Here is a 17,924-nt window from a genome sequence, read left to right on the forward strand (position 1 = left end):
ATTCTTCTTGGATCAACTATCAACACTCGCGGAAGCAGCAGTCAAGAGATCAGACGACATACTGCATTAGGCAAATCTGCTGCACAGGAACTTTTTAAAGTATTGAACAGAGATGTCAGCTTGAGGACTTTTTGCTCTCTTCATGTATGATGTTCTTGATGTCATCCTACAACTCTTCTGGTGCATAAATTTGAATAATGAGTGTTGATAGTGTATCCAGAAAGTGAAGTCTTTGACAACTTCAGTCTTTTCTCCATTTATCTTGATGTTATTTATTGGTCCAGTACTGAGGGTTCATGTTTTCTTTACATTGAGGTACAACTGATACTGAAGGCTGTGGTCTTTGATCTTCATCAGTCAGTATATTAAATCCTCTTTGCTTTCTGCAAGCAATATTGCAGGTTTTTAATGAGTCTTTCTCCAATCCAGCTTCTCAGATCATTTACTCAGTTTACAGGTTAAATAAATATGACAAAATACAACTCTGACATACACCTTTCCTGATTTTAAACCATTCAGAGTTCCCTTGTTCTGTTTGAATAACTGCCTCTTGGTCTGTGTTCAGGTTCCTCATGGACATGATTAAGTGGCTGAAAATACTTATTCTTTGCAATGTTTTGCATACATTGTCATGAGCCACACAATTGGAAGTCTTTGCATAGTCAGTAAAGCACAGATATCTTTCTGGTATTTTCTGCTTTCAGCTAAGATCTATCCCATTCACGCCAGCAGCAATGATATCGCTCGTTTCATGTCCTCATCTGAATTCGATTTGAACCTCTGACAATTCCCTGTCAATATACTGTTGCAGCTTGCAGCCATTTTTGAATTATCTCTAGCACAGTTCACTTGCATGTAATAATAATAATATCGTCTGATGATTGACGCATTCCCTTGGGTCACCTGTCTTTGGAATGGGCACAAATATGGATCTCTTCCAATCTGTTGACCAGGTAACTTTCTTCCAAATTTCATGGCATAGATGAGTGCCTCCAGTGCTGCATCTCTTTGTTGAAAGACTTCAATTTGTATTCCACCTATTTCCAGAGCCTTGTTCTTTGCCAATGCCTTCTGTGCATTTTAGACTTCTTCTTCCTTCAGTATTGGCTCTTGAGCATATGCTGCTATCTCTTGAAATTGTTGACCATCAGCCATTTCTTTCTGGTACAGTGACTGTGTATTCCTTGTATCTTCCTTTGATGCTTTCTGCATCATTCAGTTTATTATTATTTATTTAAAAAAAAAACAAAAAACTTTTTATTGTGAATTGGGGAAAGTTTTACAGAGCAGATCAGTTATCCATTCAACAATGCAGACACATTTTGTTCTATTTCATTGATGTAACATCACTCATCCCACTTCCTCCCTGTGTTTCCTGTTTCCATTCTGCCTTCTTTCCTAATTCTCCTGAACTTTGTCCTTGGGTCAGTGCTGCCCTTTGGATCTCAAATGGATGACTATTCTATTGTGTTCTTATTCACTAGTGAGTGTTATTATTCCCCTTACAGACCTGTATGTTCTTGGATTAAAAATTGATCCAGACCTGAAGAGTGACTAAGGGACATAGTCTCTAGGGTTCCGCCAGTCTCTATCTGACCAATTAACCTGGTCTTTTTTGTGATTTTGAGTTTGTTTTTTTTTAATGTTTTATTGTGAATTATGTGATAGTTTACATGGGAGAACATTAGTTTTACGTTCATTCTATCGTATATCGTTTCATTGCTGTGGTTACAATCCCCTCCATGCATCATCAACCGACCAAAGGGTATACCCTGCAAGCCTGCCCCCCAGTCGTCAGCACACAGCCTCTCTCCCTCTCTGGGTCTGAAGTCCCCAGCTGCTCCATCTCTCCATGTCATCGTCTCTGCCTCCATCTCAGGTATCACTGCTTCTCTGGGTAGGGTCCCATTCTCCGCTCTTCTCCCTTGATGGACCCAGGCACCTCTGCTCCTAGACTGCAAAGTCAACCGCTCCCTTTTTGCTACAAAACGTCTACTTTTACATTTCCAACCCTCACAATCAGTCCTGATAACAATTATTCACTATTGTATCACAAGAGACCTATCCGCATCTCCTTTCATCAGCCCCTTGGAGACAGATTGAATACTACTCAGTGGAGATTCTACCTTCCTCCGCACCCTCTGGATCTAGGTTTCCTCTTGAAAGCTTGTAAGCCGCCAGTCACTTCTTGCCTTTGTAGCCCCTCCCCCCCCAACTTTGGGTAGCCAATCATTCTGTATATTGCCCGTAGAATCCTTTAATGTTGAAGTTGAGACTTGAATTTATCTTGTTTGAGTATTCATTATTCTGGTACTATCTGACAGTGTTCCACTGATATTCATAAGGTTTTCAATGGCTAAACTTTCAGAAGTGATCACCTCTCCTTCTTCCTAGTCTGTCTTAGTCTGGAAGCTCAGCTGAAACGGTCTACCATGGTGACCCTGCTGGTATTAAAAATATCCATGGCATAGCGCCCAGCATCACAGCAACATGCAGGCCACCACAGTATGACAAATGGACAGACGAGTGGTTATTTCATAGTGTAGGAAGCTGCAAGTGAGACTTCAGGGCACCAGATGTAGAGGTGGACTCTCTCTGTTAGCTCCAGGGGAAGCTTAAAATGTCACTTGGAGATCTCCATGTGCCGTGGGGTTGGCATCAGTCTTCCCCTGAGTCTAGGAGGATCTCAGCACAGGGAGATATCCACTCTCAGCTCTTCTTTCTTGGTGGTCGTAGGTCCCTCTGAGTTCTGTGCATTTGTTTAATCTCTCTTATATCTCAAAATGGAGTCATGTTGTGACTCTGTAGAATCAATACTGGACTGCTATCCACAAGGTTAGCAGTTCGAACCAACCAAGTGCTCCGCAGAAACTCTGTACTGGGTAGTTATGAGTCAGAACTCAAGGACACTTAACAAATCTCAAAAGAGATTGACTGAAGATCCATCCCGCCTCCTTAACATGAATGCCTCTAATCCTGCTTCAGTAACATTACCACTCACTTCAAGGCGGTTCTGACTCATGGGAACCCTGTTTAAGGTTTCTGGGAGTGGCTGGTGAGTTTGAACCACTGACCTTGCAGTCCAGTGCTTATCCTACAGCGCCGTGCCAAGACTCCTAGTAACATCCTAGAGGTTAGGATTTACAGCACCTAGGATAATCACCTCAGATCACACACTGGAGACATTGCACAATACTGAGAGTCGTGGTCTCGGCAGTGACACAGATTTTGGGGGGGATACAGTCAGTCTGCAGCACCTGTCATTGAAGGGGCCTTGATGACACAGTGGCTAAGTGCTCATCAGTGAACCTGAAAAGTCCGTGGCAGGATCTACCAGTGGCTAGGCGGGAAAAAGGCCTGGTGATCTGCTCCATTTGAAACACTGTGGGGCAGCTCTGAATGACCTCTATGGCAGTAGTTTTACCTGAGGTCCTGTGTAGGGGTCTCTTGATTTAGGTTCCCACCAGCACCAGGTGAAGAAGTGCCCGCCCATTTCTCTGACCCTCAGCAGTCCACTGTCTGATGCCAGGCACTTTCATCTGCTCACTAGGTGAGGGCAAGTACCAGGCGTTTTCATCTGCACTCCTTGCGTTTTGGGCTAGGTCGGCTGTGTTCTCATGTAAGAAGGCATTCTTTGCCCGTTTATCTGTTGGCTGCTTAGTCTTTCTCTTGGTGACTGATAGATGTTCTTATATATATTAGGGCAACATCTTACCCCCATTATTGATTTTTTTGGTTTCTGCCTGTGGTCCCTTTGCTGTGTAGGAAATTTCATCTTTATGGAATTGAGTTTGCTAGTCTTAGGGCTTCTGGGTTTGGGGTCGTATTGAGACAAGCCCTCCCACAAAATAATTCTTCTGGGTTTTCTTCTAGTACGTTTCTGTTTTGTTGTTTGTGGTTGTGTTGTTTTCATGTTTAAAACTTCGAAATGAACCAGAGTATGTGATGTGGAGCCCATGTTGACCCCGTCCCCCACCAACCCTGTTTATTGAAAATCCTTTTCTGTCTTTCCCTGCTGTGAACCCTGACTTTAATCACAGAGTAAACCTCCACCGGGATGTTCTCTTCCTTGGTCCCTTGTCTGCTGATGTCAGGGAGACTGCAGGTCTCCTGGGGGTGGGATGCCTGTCCCCAGGGCTGCTGAATTCTGTCTCCAGGGCTGAGTCCTTAGGAGGCTCTGGCTGGGCGGGCACGGAGGTGTCCTGGCCTCCTCTTCTCTACCCTTCTCCCTGCCTCCACTCGGTGGGCAGGCTGGTTGGGGCTGGGCACCTGTCTGGCTGCTGGGAGGCTCTCTTGAACCCCTGTGAGCCAACCTGGGGTCGGTGCACACCATTCCCCAGAGCTCTGAGCTTGTCCTGCCTGTTGCTGTGAGTTGACCAGGTGAGAGATTTGCTGTTACCTGAACAGCAGACTCTAGGGCTATCATCCTGGGCATGGCACACCTGTCTCCCCCAGATGTGTTGGTGGCCCACCATGACTCCACATCTCCTTCCTGGAGGCAAGAGGGATGCTGGGTGGGCCTGTGGGGGTGCTGCAGGTGCCAGCTCTGCTGGATGAGGCACTTGATAGCCCAGTCCGTTTCTAGAAACTGGGATTGTGCAGGGACAGGACAGTGTGGCAGGGTCAGTGGGCCTCCAGTGTCTGAGTGGCAGGCAGTGGGCAAGTTGGAGCCCCCTCCTCCAAAAGCCACACAAAGGTGAATAAACCTTGCCCTTGAGAAGGACTCCCCCTCCCTGTTCTGGCTGTGGCTCCCTGGTCCCCAGAGACAGGAAAGGGTGATGGGCTAGTGGGTGGGGGTTAGAAAGACTTGCCCTTTTCTCACCAAGCACTTAGTGAATCAGCTCCCATGAGGCACCTGTAGATGCTTGCTACTGATGTTGTCATTCTCACCTGAGTCACTACCAAGGGGGACAGACATAAGGGTTGTGTTTTTATTTTTTTTGTTATAGTCTCTATAGTCACTAGTTTTTTATTGTGATTTTGAGTTTACAGAACAAATTGGTTTTCATTGAACAGTTCATACACATTCTGATTCCCATTAATTGTAATCCCCACAATGAAAAAGTAGACGTCCAGGCTTTGCTTCTGAGGCAGTTCTGGGTGGACTCGAACCTCTAACCTGGATGCCAGCCGTTTGTACCACTCAGTAGCTCCGTCCCTCTCTCCCTGCCCAGCACTTCTCCACAGACCCAGTGGCTGCCTCCATCATGAAGATCCACACTTTCAACAAAGACCGAGACCGGGTGAAGCTGGGCGTGGACACCATTGCCAAGTGAGGGGGCCTTTGTGGAGTCCCACCCCCAGGGTCTTGCTTGACGGGAGGGACCCTTGCCTCTTGGGCCTCAGGTTCCCCATATGTAATGAAACAAGGGTGTATACCAAAACAGGGCCTTCCATTGCAGGCTTCTCTTGAGGATCATCAAAGGACCACCCTTGTGGTTGGAGATCTGGGTGGTGGGTCTGGCAGTCTCCCTGGCTTGGGGTGCGGAGGGCAGTGCTCAGCTCTGGCAGCCCACTTTTCTGGCTCTGTGCACACCACTGCCGTATACTCGGGGTGCTCAGGAGTCCAGGTCTCCATGCTGGGGTTGGAGGCAGGATTGAGGCAGAGGTGCAGCCGTGAACACTGGCATTGGCTCCTTCCTGGGCTCTGGTGTGGGCTCAGGAGTTCCCGTTCCAGTGTTGACGTCTTCCTCTGAGCTCTGGTCCATCCCCCACAGGTACCTGGATAATATCCACCTGCATCCAGAGGAGGAGAAGTATCAGAAGATCAAGCTGCAGAACAAGGTGTTCCAGGTGAGAGCGGCTGTCTGCCAGGGCGGCTGAACACAGTGCATTTTCATCCCACTGTGATGGAGGCTCGAAAGCCAAAGGCAGAGTGCCGCAGGGCCAGGCTTCCCCAGGAGGCTCCTTCCGGTCTCTTCCAGCTTCCCATAGCTCCAGCTGTTCCTTGGCGTGTGACTGCATCACTCCAGTCTCTGCCTGTCTTCACCTGGTGTCTTTTCTTATAAGATGTGACCTCGTGTTAACTGATAACCTGGTATCTTTCTTGTAAATGTGACCTTGTGTTAACTGATAACCACCAGCAAAGACCCCGGTTCTATACAAGGCCACATGTGCAGGCCCTGGGGTCAGGACAGTGACCTCCTGCTTGTACATGGAAGATGCTCTCAGTGTGTTGTCCTGGCCTTGGTGATTCCTGGCGCCCCCAGCTGTGCAGGGTGGAACTTTGCCCCAGAGGGCTCCCCTCTACCCTCTAGGTGGGTTCAGTGAGAAGTTGAGAGCTTAACTGTGTACACCCCTGGGAACTGTCCTTCAGGTGCGTTCTCTTCAGCCTTAGTGTGAGGAACACGTGGACACAGGGAGACTTTACTTAGCCACAGGCTTTGGCCGTTTTCAGAGGTGGTGGTTCTGCCCTGGCCTGATGGGTGTCAGGCACAGAATGCACACCTGGTGTGGCCCCCTCCCCAGGGATCCCAGCACACCCCCGTAACCCATGTTCCCCATTTTTGGGACCTTCACTCCTGATCATTGGCTCTGAACTGTCCAGGGTTCCACAACCTCTGGGGAGCTGCTGAAAGCCCCCAGCCTTTCCGTAGCAGCATGTGCCTGCACTCTGTTCTGCAGACACCAGGGGCTTCACATCCACCCAGAAAATGGGTCTGGGCCTTGGGGTGTGGCCAGGGCAGTGATGGGCAGGGGACAATGGGGTTCAAGGAGGTCCTGGCCCACCTGACACACTGCCTGCCCCAGGAGCGCATTCACTGTCTGGAAGGGACCCATGAATTCTTTGAGGCCATCGGATTCCAGAAGGTGATGCTTCCGGTTCCTGACCAGGGTAAGGGGGCCACAGAGGGAACAAGGAATGTGTTTGTGTGTGTAGTGGGGGTGCAGGGCTAAGGGCCTCTGAGGGGGGTGGGCAGCATGGGGGTGGGACAGGCTGCACAGGGGATGGGGCCACAGAGGGAACAAAGAATGTGTTTGTGTGTGTAGTGGGGGTGCAGGGCTAAGGGCCTCTGTGGAGGGTGGGCAGTGTCGGGGCAGGACAGGCTGCACAGGGGGCAGGGGGAGTCGAGGGCTCCTGGACAGGGTTGGGGTGCTTGCGGTGATGGGGACTGAGTGGCAGTACTGGCCGTACCACAGAGGACCAGGAGGAGTTCTATGTGCTGGGCGAGGCGGCCCGGACACAGCCTGAGAACCTGGAGAGGCACAAGGAACAGCTGCTGGGCGCCGAGCCCGTGCGGGCTACGCTGGATCGCCAGCGCCGTGTCTTCCAGCCCTCGCCCCTGGCCACCCAGTTCGACCTGCCTGGGGACTTCTTCAGTCTGACGGCCGAGGAGCTCCGGCGGGAGCAGCGGCTCAGGTGGGCAGGGGCCCGGCTAGGTGAAGGGTGGTGTGGTCCCCATCCCCACAGCCCTACTGAGCTGCTCTCTCCGCAGGGCGGATGCCGTGGAGCGCCTGAGCGTGCTGCGCACCAAGGCCATGCGGGAGAAAGAGGAGCAGCGAGAGCTACGCAAGTACACGTATACGCTACTGCGCGTGCGCTTGCCCGATGGCTGCCTGCTGCAGGGTGCGTGCAGCGGGGTGAGGGTGGGGAGGGGGTGGCAGTAGTCTGGCCTTCCTGATAGTCCCCCCACCCATGCGGCCTCAGGGACCTTCTATGCCCGGGAGCGGCTGTCAGCACTCTTCTCCTTCGTGCGAGAGGCCCTGCAGAGCGACTGGCTGCCCTTTGAACTGCTGGCCTCTGGTGGCCTGAAGCTGTCTGAAGATGAGAACTTGGCTTTCAATGAGTGCGGGCTGGTGAGCGCGCACCCTGGGCAGGGATGGGATGCCCAGTGAGTGCCTGAATTGTCTGCCTTGATTTCCATTCTGAAATGGGGATGGAGGGAATATCTGTTCTGGAGCCCAGATGGAGTTAAATTTGTAGAGAATGGATGGGGCTGCAGGGATGTGGCCTAAGGGAGTAGGGTACTGGGGTTGCCTAGTTGAAGCCAGAGACAAAGCTGGGCATCCTCCCGCAGGTGCCGTCTGCTCTTCTGACATTCTCGTGGGACACAGCCGTGCTAGAGGATTTGAGGGCTGCAGGCGCCGAGCCGGACACCTGGGTCCTGAAACCCGAGCTCCAGTCTGACATGGAGAAGCTCTCATGAAATAAAAGCAGGATGGGTTCAGCTTGAGGGTTCATCTTGTGCTCCCCCATCACCCCACCCTGTCCTCCCAGCATGTCCCAAGGGGGCACATCGAGGGGGGGCTGTTGGCTGCTAGATAGAGCCCCCTTCCTGAGAAGTTAAGCTCTGCTGTGGAGGCGCGTGACCACCATCCCGGGGGGGATCTGCCCTTGGTATGATTAGACCCAAGTATCCACCTCACGGTCAGTGTGCCCATGACCACTGACCAGGTGATAGCTGTTGGCCCTCCTCAGGTGGGAGGCCTGGCAGAGCCCTAAGAGCTGCACTGAGGGTACTGCTCTTGGTGGCAGGAGAGGGAGCCGGGACAGCAGGGCAAATGTCTGTAATGAACATGATGAGGCAGAATAAATAGGCTATTTGAACCGTTTCCTGGTGGCTAATTCGGAGGAGCAGGTGGTGTGCAGTGTGGATGGTTGACCAGGTCTGGGCAGCTCCAGGCCAATGGCTTCTCTGGGTGACCTGTGCCCCTCACTGTTCCCCCTTGGTGCAGAAACCCCAGGAAACAGGCCTAGAATATAAGGGAACTCCTCCTAGTGCTTCCAGAAGGTACAGGGGTGGACAGAGGGAAGAGCTGGCCCAGATCAAGCACACCTACCCTGCGGTGGGGGGGGAGGGCCGGTGAGGTCCCTAGAGGAGAGCCGGGTAGAGCTACCAAGAGAAGTGAGACCCTCGGACTGGTCTCCCAACTTGGCTGTACCCCCAGGAATGCTCCCAAGTCTGTGGAACCAACACCATTGTCCTGTGTACCCCACTACCCCCATAACTGGAGAGGGAGGGCAGATGTACAAAATGGGCCCACAGGCCTCTGCCTAGGTTTACTCTTGTCCAGGAGAAACCCACCAGCCCCCAGGACTGGGCTATCTCCCACTGCATGTGGGCGAGCAGGGTTCACACCTCTCAGTGCAGATCAGGAACAGCCACTACCTTCTGTCTCGGGGGCTGACCAGGTGTCATTAGAGTTTACAGACTGGGGGGGATGGCATGGCAACCAGCATGGATCCCCTACCAACCATGGGGTGGCAACAAGGCTAGGCAGGGGCTACTGTATTCTGCCTGGGGGCATGCAAGTGACAACTGTTTCAATGCCCCCTGGGAAATGGGGCTTCCACCCAGGCAGTATGTTCTGGCTGAGCCTCCCGCACTCCAAGGCGGAAAAGCCAGCCACTGGTCACTCCTAGCTGAGTAACTGAAATCCTCTGGGAAGACACACAGGCTATGGGGGGCAGGAGGTGGGATGGCACCTTGGGTAGGTACAATGCCACACACCCCTCCCACAAGAAACTGTTTAAAGAATACACCCAGACCAGGTCAGGGCTGGAGAATAAGTTTATACACTGTGGCTCCAATTCATTTACAAGCATCTGACCCCAGCCCCTGGCGCGGCGCGGCGCTGCAGTAATGCTTTATTAAAGGGGGCACATTAATAGGCAGCTTTGGGGAAATTTTTACAAATATCAAAGAGAACTACTCAAGCATCCTATATAAACTTTCCAGCCCTCCGGGGAGGTCTGCCAAACGGACAAAGTGCTCTTTCCACGGGGGCGGCCGTACTTTCAAGTATCCGATGCGTGGCCGAGGACACCCAGGCCATCGACCAGCTGCCGAGGGCGCGGGCACTCAGGACAAGAGGAGCCTGCTCACCGGCAGCGGGCCCTCACAGGTGTCCATGCCCACCGATCCCACCTCTCCCGAGGGGGAGCCACACGCGGCCGGGGCCTCTGGAAGGCAAGAAAGGACGCCTTAGCCAGGGAAGCCCCGGCACCGCCCAACAAAGGGCCCCCACGCTCCAGTACCACCGGCGCCTGAAGCAGCTCAGGCCTTGTGTGGCAGGGGCCAGGAACTGACTGGGCACAGACCACCCCTTCCCACGAGCCAGGCTCCCTCAGGTCCCTCAGTGGTCCTGTTCTGTCCCACCAATCAGCATAAAGTCAAATCCCCGCCCATAGAATCTCCGCGTCCACCCTCATTTCATTCTAACTGAAGCGGGGAGGGAACGCAGGCTCCTCCCTTTCCGGAACACGCCCCTTCTCACCCCCAGTGTCCGGAATGTCCACCACCACACAGTCACCCTCCTCTTCCTCTTCCTCCTCCGTGTCCGCCTGGAAGCCATCCATGTCCCCAGCTGCAACCTGGGCAGACAAGAGGGCGGGGCGTCAGTGATGGCAGGGGCTCCTGGCCCATGTGACCCTGTGTGCCAGGAAGCGCTCATCCACCATAGGCGGCCAGAGACATCCCGTGTCCTCGGCCCTTTCCGGCAGCTGATTCTCCCGAGGTTCTTTACCATGAACTAACTCCAGCTGGCTGGCCACCACACCAACCATCAAACCAGCAACAGTGACTCTAGGAGGCATGGCGTTTGGAGTGGCTGCACAGCGAAGCAGGTGGACTTCTTGCTTTGAAACCCACAGCTAAGGCTGACTCAGTAAGTGGGGCTCTCTGCCCGTCTCCTTCAAGCTTAGAACCCTCCACACCTTAAGCTGCGTGGGTGCAAACACTAGCCACAGTGGGACCTCTGCAGAGCAGGCCGGAGAGGCGCAGGGATGTGAGAGAAGAGCACAGGGAGGCCACCTGCTGAAACATCTGGAACCCCTCATACACAGAGCTGAGTCACCCAATGGTCAGGTGGTCAAATAGTCAGCTGGCTTCCTGCATGGCTGCTAACCGAGACACTTCCCACAGATGCATCAAAAGAAAGGTCTGGCAATCTACTTCGAACACATCAACCACTGAAAACCCTGTGGAGTACTACTCTGACACACCCACGGGGTCACCAGGATTCGGTGAAACTGGCCACACATCCCTAGCTCCTGGATTCCACTGGGGACTGTCTACATAAAGGTCTTTCTGGACCCGCCTCATAGGGTGATGGAGGCATCACTGAGACAGGACCACCCCCACCATCCCCCGGAATAGGAGATGCCTACGTGTTTACAGAGTGTTTCAGCAGAGGAGAGCGTGAGACCCTTGCTGGCCGAGCTTCTCCCCTCTCCTGTTGACGAAGGCCAGTCTGCCATGGAGGTGGCAGTTGGCTGTGTTCGTCAGAGTCAACTGACCTCAGTCCCACATCAACTGGCCAACAGTGGGCATGCATGCCCCTCCACAGGAAAGGCCAATGTAGCTAAACTAGGCCTCCTCTCTTGATCCAAAACTTCCCAGTGACCGGCCTCACCGAGTATCCTACAGGGAATTCAGTCAGCCCTGCTAGGCAAGAAAGGGAGAAGGCAGCACCCGTCACCTGTGGCTACTGTAGGTGCTAACAGAGACGGATAAGGCCATGCAGAGTACTCAGTGGACAGGAAGGTGCCCAGCAAACAGACCCAGAGTCTAGGCAATACCTACTATTCTCTGGTGTTGTCTCACTCTAATCGGAGTATTTTTTTGTTTGTAAAAGGGGCAAAACACCCTCTCCCCACTGTCAGATTAAACCAAGGCCAGAGCAGAGCACCTAGGTGGTGGTGGTGGTAGGGCTGCAGTCTCAGCTAGTTCTTGCTCCACCACGAGTCCAGAACACAGGGCTTTGAAAACTGTCAGCCATTAACATAGCCGGAGTCCTGGTGTGGCGCTGTGGGTTAATGCGCCAGACTGCAAAGCCGTTTGAACTTCAAGGTTGGCGGTTCAAGCTCACCAGCTGCTCCTTGGAAACCCTGTACAGGGTCGCTATGGGTCGGAATCGACTCGACGGAACTTAACAGTAACAACTGAGTTGGAACCGACTGGATGGCACTTAACACCAAGCCCATCTAAAAGATTTATTATGCTTTTATAGTTTAGCAAATGAAACCTGGGGGCGCAGCGTTTAAGTGCTTCACAGCTAACCCAAAGGTTGGTGGTTGAAGCTACTGGCAGCTCCCTGGGAGACCTGTAAAGATTACAGCCTAGGAAACACTATGGGACAGTTCTGTCACATGGGGTGAGTATAGGTTAGAATCAACTGGCTTAGACAGGCTTCATGCTTGCAGAAAGATCAGCTAGCGGGCCTCCAATCCCACCCTCTAAATTTTACCTGCCTTTTTCACGTGGTGTACACGTGTGGTACAGGTGGACCCTTTTCAGCACACACCCAAACACTATTCTCCAACCCCACCCCGCTTGTTAACAAGAACCAGAATTTTGTCTGGGGTGTTGAGATGGTATTTTCTGACTCTCTTGCAGCTAAAGAATCTGACCAGTAAGGTACAGGTGGAATTTATGCTGACAGTCAAGTGGAAAGCCCCCTGGAAACCTGGTATCCCAAACCTGCTTGCAGCAGGAAGACAAAGGTCCCATGCCCAGGCAGCCTTAGCTCCTGGCCGAATCGTCACCCCTTCCCTGGAGAGAATCCACAGGTGTTGAGGCCACATTGCTAGTGCTCTGCTACCTACAGCCCAACGTAATCTGAGCAAATGTGAGTGCTCCAGAGCAGTGCCGCATTGCTGAGTGTCTGGAGGAGGAACAGTGAGCTGATGGCCCCAACACACCCCAGAGAGCCAACGACTCAGAGTCTTCCCACCCACAATACACTTGTGTCCACCAGAGCGTAGTGCTGGGACCCCCGTGCCAGAATCCCCGAGATGGTCCTCACAGGGTGGCTTTTAGAGGCCCACCACAGACCTGTTGATGGGTGCTGCTGTCAAGTTGACTCTGGCCCTACATGACAGCGCACAGCAACCCCCTCGGGCTTTCTAGGCTGTAACCCTAATGGGAGCAGAATGCCAAGTCTTTCTCCTGTGGAGCAGTTGGTGGGTTTGAACTGTCCACCTTTAGGTTAACAGCCAAGTGCTTAACTGTTGCCTACTAACCATCTGTCCCACTTCGTGGGTGGCACCCATACCCAATAGTCTATCTAGGGCTCCTAAGCAGACTGAGTGTGTGGCCTGGTGCCCCCACCCCTAATCTGTCCTCGAGGCTCCACATACTTTCCCTGCACTGCACTTGACTGTCCACTGCAGCTTGTCCTTCACTGGACAGGAAACCCTGTGGGTCTCTCTCACTAAGTGGGTTTGTCCATGGGGATGAATGGGGTGTCTGGCATTTAGTAAGCGCTCAACGATTAGATCAAATGAACGCCAAAATTGTAAAGGACAATGGCCACAACGGGACCCGCGCCCTGGTCAGTGCTGGCACTCACCTGTCCATCGTGCCTGCGCTTCTTCATGAACTGCGTGATGCACATGCTGCCCGCTGACTTCCTCTTCAGTGACGTTGGTGTGACAAGGCTGGGCGCCACGGCAGGGGAGCTGCCACTGTCCTCCCCAGGGCTTCGGACGGCTGAGGGCACTGAAGTGATGTAGCTCCACTGGCAGGGCACGGGCAAGTGCTCCTGGTCGAAGCTCCGGAGCACCTGCGGGTGGACGTACCAGCACATCCGGAAGTCAGGCCGCTTCTTGTACACCGAGTTCTCAGAAATGATCCGCTTGAGCCGGGCCTTGGAGGGAATGGCGGTGTCCTCACTGGCGGTGGTGGGGGTCGGCGGACGGGAGGAGCCAGGGCTCGGGGGGCTGGCAGCACGGGGCTCAGGGCTGCCAGCTTCCCTGCTGAGCAGGCCTTGGCGGCAGCGCTCCTGAAACTCTTGGATGATCACCTTGCTCCCGTTCACATTGCCGTGTAGCAACGGGAGCAGCTGAGCCAAGACTGAGGGGTGGGAAGAAGCAGCAGGGTAGGGAGGTGAGCGGAGGCCTTGAGATCAGGGCCCTGGTTAACCGGCAAACCCGAGGCCAACTGTCCCGACATCACTATTCCACTAAGAGGAAGATCATCACCCTGGCGTGTTGCGCTCTTTTCAAGACTCATAGATACGAGACCCAATGCACGGTGCTATTCTAGAACTCAGACGGGAGGGCTGCGGGCAGGGAGACCAAGTCAAACAAACGAAGAGAAATAACGAAAACAATGGCACAGTGGGGGTGGGCGGTGCTACCAGTGTCACTGGTCAGTGTCAGTAGGACAGGAGTGGACTGTGCATATTTCCATCAAAAAAACAAAATCACAAGCGTGAACTCCACTCCTAGTCCTTGGGCAGCCAGCAGGTGGGAGGGCAGATGTGAGCCTGGAGGCCTCGAGGGGAGTTTGTTTCAGGCTGGTACATACTGGTCTCGCCCCTTGATGCCTGTATTTTCGCTCTCCTGCTGGGTGTGGAGGTTCATTCTCTGTGTGGGTGCTGGGGTGTGCTGGTTCCCAGTGGTTTGGCCAAGACTAGAGCCGTCTCTGTTGCGTTGTGTAATGTAATGTACCCCAACATAACGTAATGACCTCTCACAGCATAAGCTAACAGTATCAGCTGATTGGGGCTCTTTTGGGTGTTGTCTGCCTTCAGACTACATTGTGTGGCCGCTCCCCTCCCCCAGCTGTCTGGGCCAACCCTCTGAACTGTCTGTCCAGACAGACACACACACCTCAGCAGTGCTTACAGAACCTGGACTAAGATCCGAATCACTGCCCCCATTTGTCCTGGGGGAGTCCCTCCCTCCCAGCGTCGGGGGTGGCACTGTGTCCTCACTGGGAAAATGGACCACTGGTGTGCAACAGGGGGGCATGACTGTGGAAGGGGTGGATGTTTTCTGGACCAGACATAGTCTGGCTTCTTGGACGGGTCAAGCACGTGGCCCGACTCCTTTTCTGGGTGCCTTGGCCCAAAACAGATGCTATAGCAGCTGGGGTCCTAGCAACTCCTCCTGCAGCCCAGCCCGCACACAGAGGACAGCAACAATCCAGGCACTCGCAGCACCAGAGGGGCCCTGGAGACCAAAGCTGCTAATGAAGCTGACCTCACTACTTCTCGTCTAATCAATAAAACGCTGAAGGAACACCCCGCACTTACTCTGATGGTCCCTCTTCTCTCTCTTGGAGGCCTTGGGCGTCTGCTCCTCCTCAGGCAGCACCCTTTCCAGCAGGCACGTGGAGAACTGCTGTAGCACCTTGAGGTCAGCACCTGCGCAGTCCGCTTTCTCAGCCGCCCAGACGCAGCCGATCTTCACAGGCTGGAGGACGCGGAAGCGCTTCCCCTTGGCTAGAAACTCGTCCCACTCCTGGGCCTTCAGCTTCTGGCGGACCTTGTGGTTCTCCGGGTCTGCACACTCCTGCAAGTGGAAGGCAAAGCCGCCTGGCAAACCCCACTCCTCTCGACCCCGTGTCTGATCTTTGGTAGCTCCAGCTCCCCAACCTGGTGCCCCACCCTTGCAGTCCTGTCGGGGGGAGGGAGCCGACCACAGATCTAGACTGAAGACCTTGGTCTACACTCCCCAGGATTGTTTTCTAACGCACATCTCACCGACAGCCTCTCAATACCTGTGTGTTTTGGGGTTGATATTGGGGCTGCACAGCCATCAAACCACCAGTCCTGAACCACACAGCCAGCTCGGCCTCTTCCCACTACATGTCAACAGACACCTGGGATCCGAAGCCATGGAGACAAATTGACCCAAGGGTTGGATGAGAGCACAGGGGATTAGAGATGCATGCTGACCACATGCCCACGGGCCTGACGGTGGCGTACAAACTGGCCCCCCCTCAGCCTGCCTTTCCCGTCTTCCCACCACCCAGGCATCCAAGTGGCAGTGTGATTGGTTCAGAACAGAGAGAGTTTGTGTGTGTGTGTATGTTGGGGATACTCTGCGTCTTATTCTGGGACGCTCGTCATGTGAACACAGATCTGTGTTCCTACTTATTGCCACTTCTGTTCTACCTAAGAACCGTCCTGGCCACCGCAGACCCTGGCAGATCCAAGTCCAGGCTCAGCTCTTTCCACAGAGGAGCCTTCCCAGGCTGTGAGATGGACCACAGCTACTTTCCACCAGCCCACGGGAGCTGGCCATCCCACATGCCCCTCTGACCCTTACCTCCGTCACGCCCTCGTCCTCAGACAGGTACCCGTGGGGCACAAAAAAGCCATCGTCATCATCCTCGTCCTCTCCCACCTCATCATCGTCATCCTGGAGAGGAGAAAATGTTCACAACATGCGGAAGCCGAGCACGCTCTTCGTCCATCACCAGGTCCCACAGATGTCTCCGGGAAGAAGGCCAGAACGGACACCAGATGCCTAGTCTCTCGGAATCATTGGGGCTTGGGGGTCAGACAGGTGTCAGGTGAGAGGGCTGGGCGGGACTGCATGTGTGCCCCTCACGCCCTCAAGGGGACAGATGTTGTTTGGTTGAAGCTAGCCCACTGCACCCTCCCAGAGGCTCAGGCCCCAGCTATTGAAGCTGGCTCTGGGCTCACCCCTTCACTGTGGGAGAGGGACTCCCCCGGCTCCTCCTCTTCCCACTCGTCATCGCTGTCCACCTCATAGTCCAGAAGCATCTGAAACGAGACACATGTAGCCTCACTTACGGTGCTCAGATCTGGTAGCAGGACACCCAGACTCCCAAGGCCCTGTGCAGGTGGCAGAGCAGACTGCCTGGCCAGCAGGAGGCGTACCCTATCCTGAGCCCAGGGGTTCCTGGGCCGGATGACAGCCGTCTTCTTGTTCCACGTGCCCCAGTATGCTGGCCGGTGGTTCTCGGAGAACTGTAGGAGCTTCAGTCTGCCGAACTTCTTGTGCTGGAGATCGCCGTCTGATTTGCCGCTCTCCACAATCACCACGTCACTGGGGGACAGACAGGACACCGCCCTCAGCCAAGGGAGCACATGGCCGCCAGTCCCCCCCAGGGCTGGACTCTTCATGCAGGGGCCATTTCCTTAGGGGCACAAACCAAGGAGGTCGCAGAGTGGGATGGACACAAGACAGGGAAGACAATATGAGCGAATCCCTTGTGGCACAAACAGTTACGAGCTGGACAAGGAGCTGAAAGGTTGTTGCCACAGAAGACAGGCCTGCAATCTGCTCTGGAAAGGTTACAGCCAAAGGAAACCCTATCAAGCGGTTCTGCTATAACACACAGGACACCAGGAGTTGGCTCAAAGTTAACTGGTGTTTTTGCCCCATGAGTAGAAGTGAGAGTAAGAAAACCTCGGGGATGAGGGAGCCGTGCACACCAGGAGGCTCCGAAAGGCATCAGAGCAGAGGCCGAAGGCCCCCAGCCCAGGCTGCATGTCTGGCCCCTCAGTGGTTCTCTGACCTCACCCAGTGGAGGAGCAGGGCAGTCCTTGGGCACTTGCCTGTTGAAGGTGCCCATGCTCCGGTTACAAACGACAGTTGGCCCAGAGCTGAGGGGCTGCCGGCCTTTCAGATCTTGCAGGAAGGAGAAGCTGCCGCTCTGCTGCTTGAGGAGCTGGTCTAACTGGTCACAGAGGTCCTGGTCAAAGGCCGCCCGGCAGAGCGGGGCCAGGACCATGTGCTCTTTAATCTCAAACGGGGCAAACTTGCCACAGGAGCCGGCCAGGGTCTGAAATCCAGAGAAGTAGCGGAACCCTACTCAGTTGTTGGTGCCCACCCCACACGAACAGGCTACTTGCTGGGGGCGCCCTGACAGGAGGCTGGAAAAGGCAACTGGAGGACAGAGAGCCGCTGCCAGGGTGGGGCGGGAGAGAGCATCACCAAGGACTCCATGCAGTCTTTAAAAGCAAAAGCCTACAGGGTCTGGTCGGGGGTCGGGGGAGAAGAGGACAAGGACAAGGGCTCACCTTGGGGGCTTGTGGGATCTTTGGTTTCTGGAAGAACCTCGTGATCTCGGCCTTCTCGGCTTTGATGCGCTGCAAACATGAGAGAAGATGACAAGGAGGAAGTGGCCTCTGAAGGGACCCCGCAGCATTATCTGGGGACATTGGCTCTCTAAACCTGGAGATTGACAGTTGGTTATCAGTTGTTCTCCTTTTGAGCAGTC

The 17,924-nt window shown here is 53.9% G+C and overlaps 2 protein-coding genes across 2 annotated transcripts in view; one reads left to right on the forward strand and one right to left on the reverse strand.

Annotated features, from left to right (window-relative positions):
- UBXN6 (UBX domain protein 6) overlaps positions 1 to 8,147 on the forward strand; it is a 22,798-nt gene extending 14,651 nt beyond the window's left edge. Inside the window, exons 5-11 of the mRNA XM_006868925.1 lie at positions 5,175 to 5,272; positions 5,718 to 5,793; positions 6,751 to 6,835; positions 7,141 to 7,360; positions 7,437 to 7,567; positions 7,649 to 7,797; positions 8,019 to 8,147. Of these exons, the coding sequence (XP_006868987.1) occupies positions 5,175 to 5,272; positions 5,718 to 5,793; positions 6,751 to 6,835; positions 7,141 to 7,360; positions 7,437 to 7,567; positions 7,649 to 7,797; positions 8,019 to 8,147 (888 nt within the window). The remainder of the gene's footprint in view (positions 1 to 5,174; positions 5,273 to 5,717; positions 5,794 to 6,750; positions 6,836 to 7,140; positions 7,361 to 7,436; positions 7,568 to 7,648; positions 7,798 to 8,018) is intronic.
- A 1,592-nt stretch (positions 8,148 to 9,739) lies between these two features.
- CHAF1A (chromatin assembly factor 1, subunit A (p150)) overlaps positions 9,740 to 17,924 on the reverse strand; it is a 28,569-nt gene continuing 20,384 nt past the window's right edge. Inside the window, exons 7-16 of the mRNA XM_006869033.1 lie at positions 17,725 to 17,793; positions 17,260 to 17,486; positions 16,579 to 16,747; positions 16,381 to 16,461; positions 16,001 to 16,093; positions 14,983 to 15,241; positions 13,294 to 13,796; positions 10,219 to 10,315; positions 9,828 to 9,904; positions 9,740 to 9,784 (exon numbers count right to left, since the gene is read on the reverse strand). Of these exons, the coding sequence (XP_006869095.1) occupies positions 9,740 to 9,784; positions 9,828 to 9,904; positions 10,219 to 10,315; positions 13,294 to 13,796; positions 14,983 to 15,241; positions 16,001 to 16,093; positions 16,381 to 16,461; positions 16,579 to 16,747; positions 17,260 to 17,486; positions 17,725 to 17,793 (1,620 nt within the window). The remainder of the gene's footprint in view (positions 9,785 to 9,827; positions 9,905 to 10,218; positions 10,316 to 13,293; positions 13,797 to 14,982; positions 15,242 to 16,000; positions 16,094 to 16,380; positions 16,462 to 16,578; positions 16,748 to 17,259; positions 17,487 to 17,724; positions 17,794 to 17,924) is intronic.

Source organism: Chrysochloris asiatica, unplaced genomic scaffold, assembly GCF_000296735.1.
Source record: "Chrysochloris asiatica unplaced genomic scaffold, ChrAsi1.0 scaffold00125, whole genome shotgun sequence".
Classification (NCBI taxonomy): Eukaryota; Metazoa; Chordata; class Mammalia; order Afrosoricida; family Chrysochloridae; genus Chrysochloris; species Chrysochloris asiatica.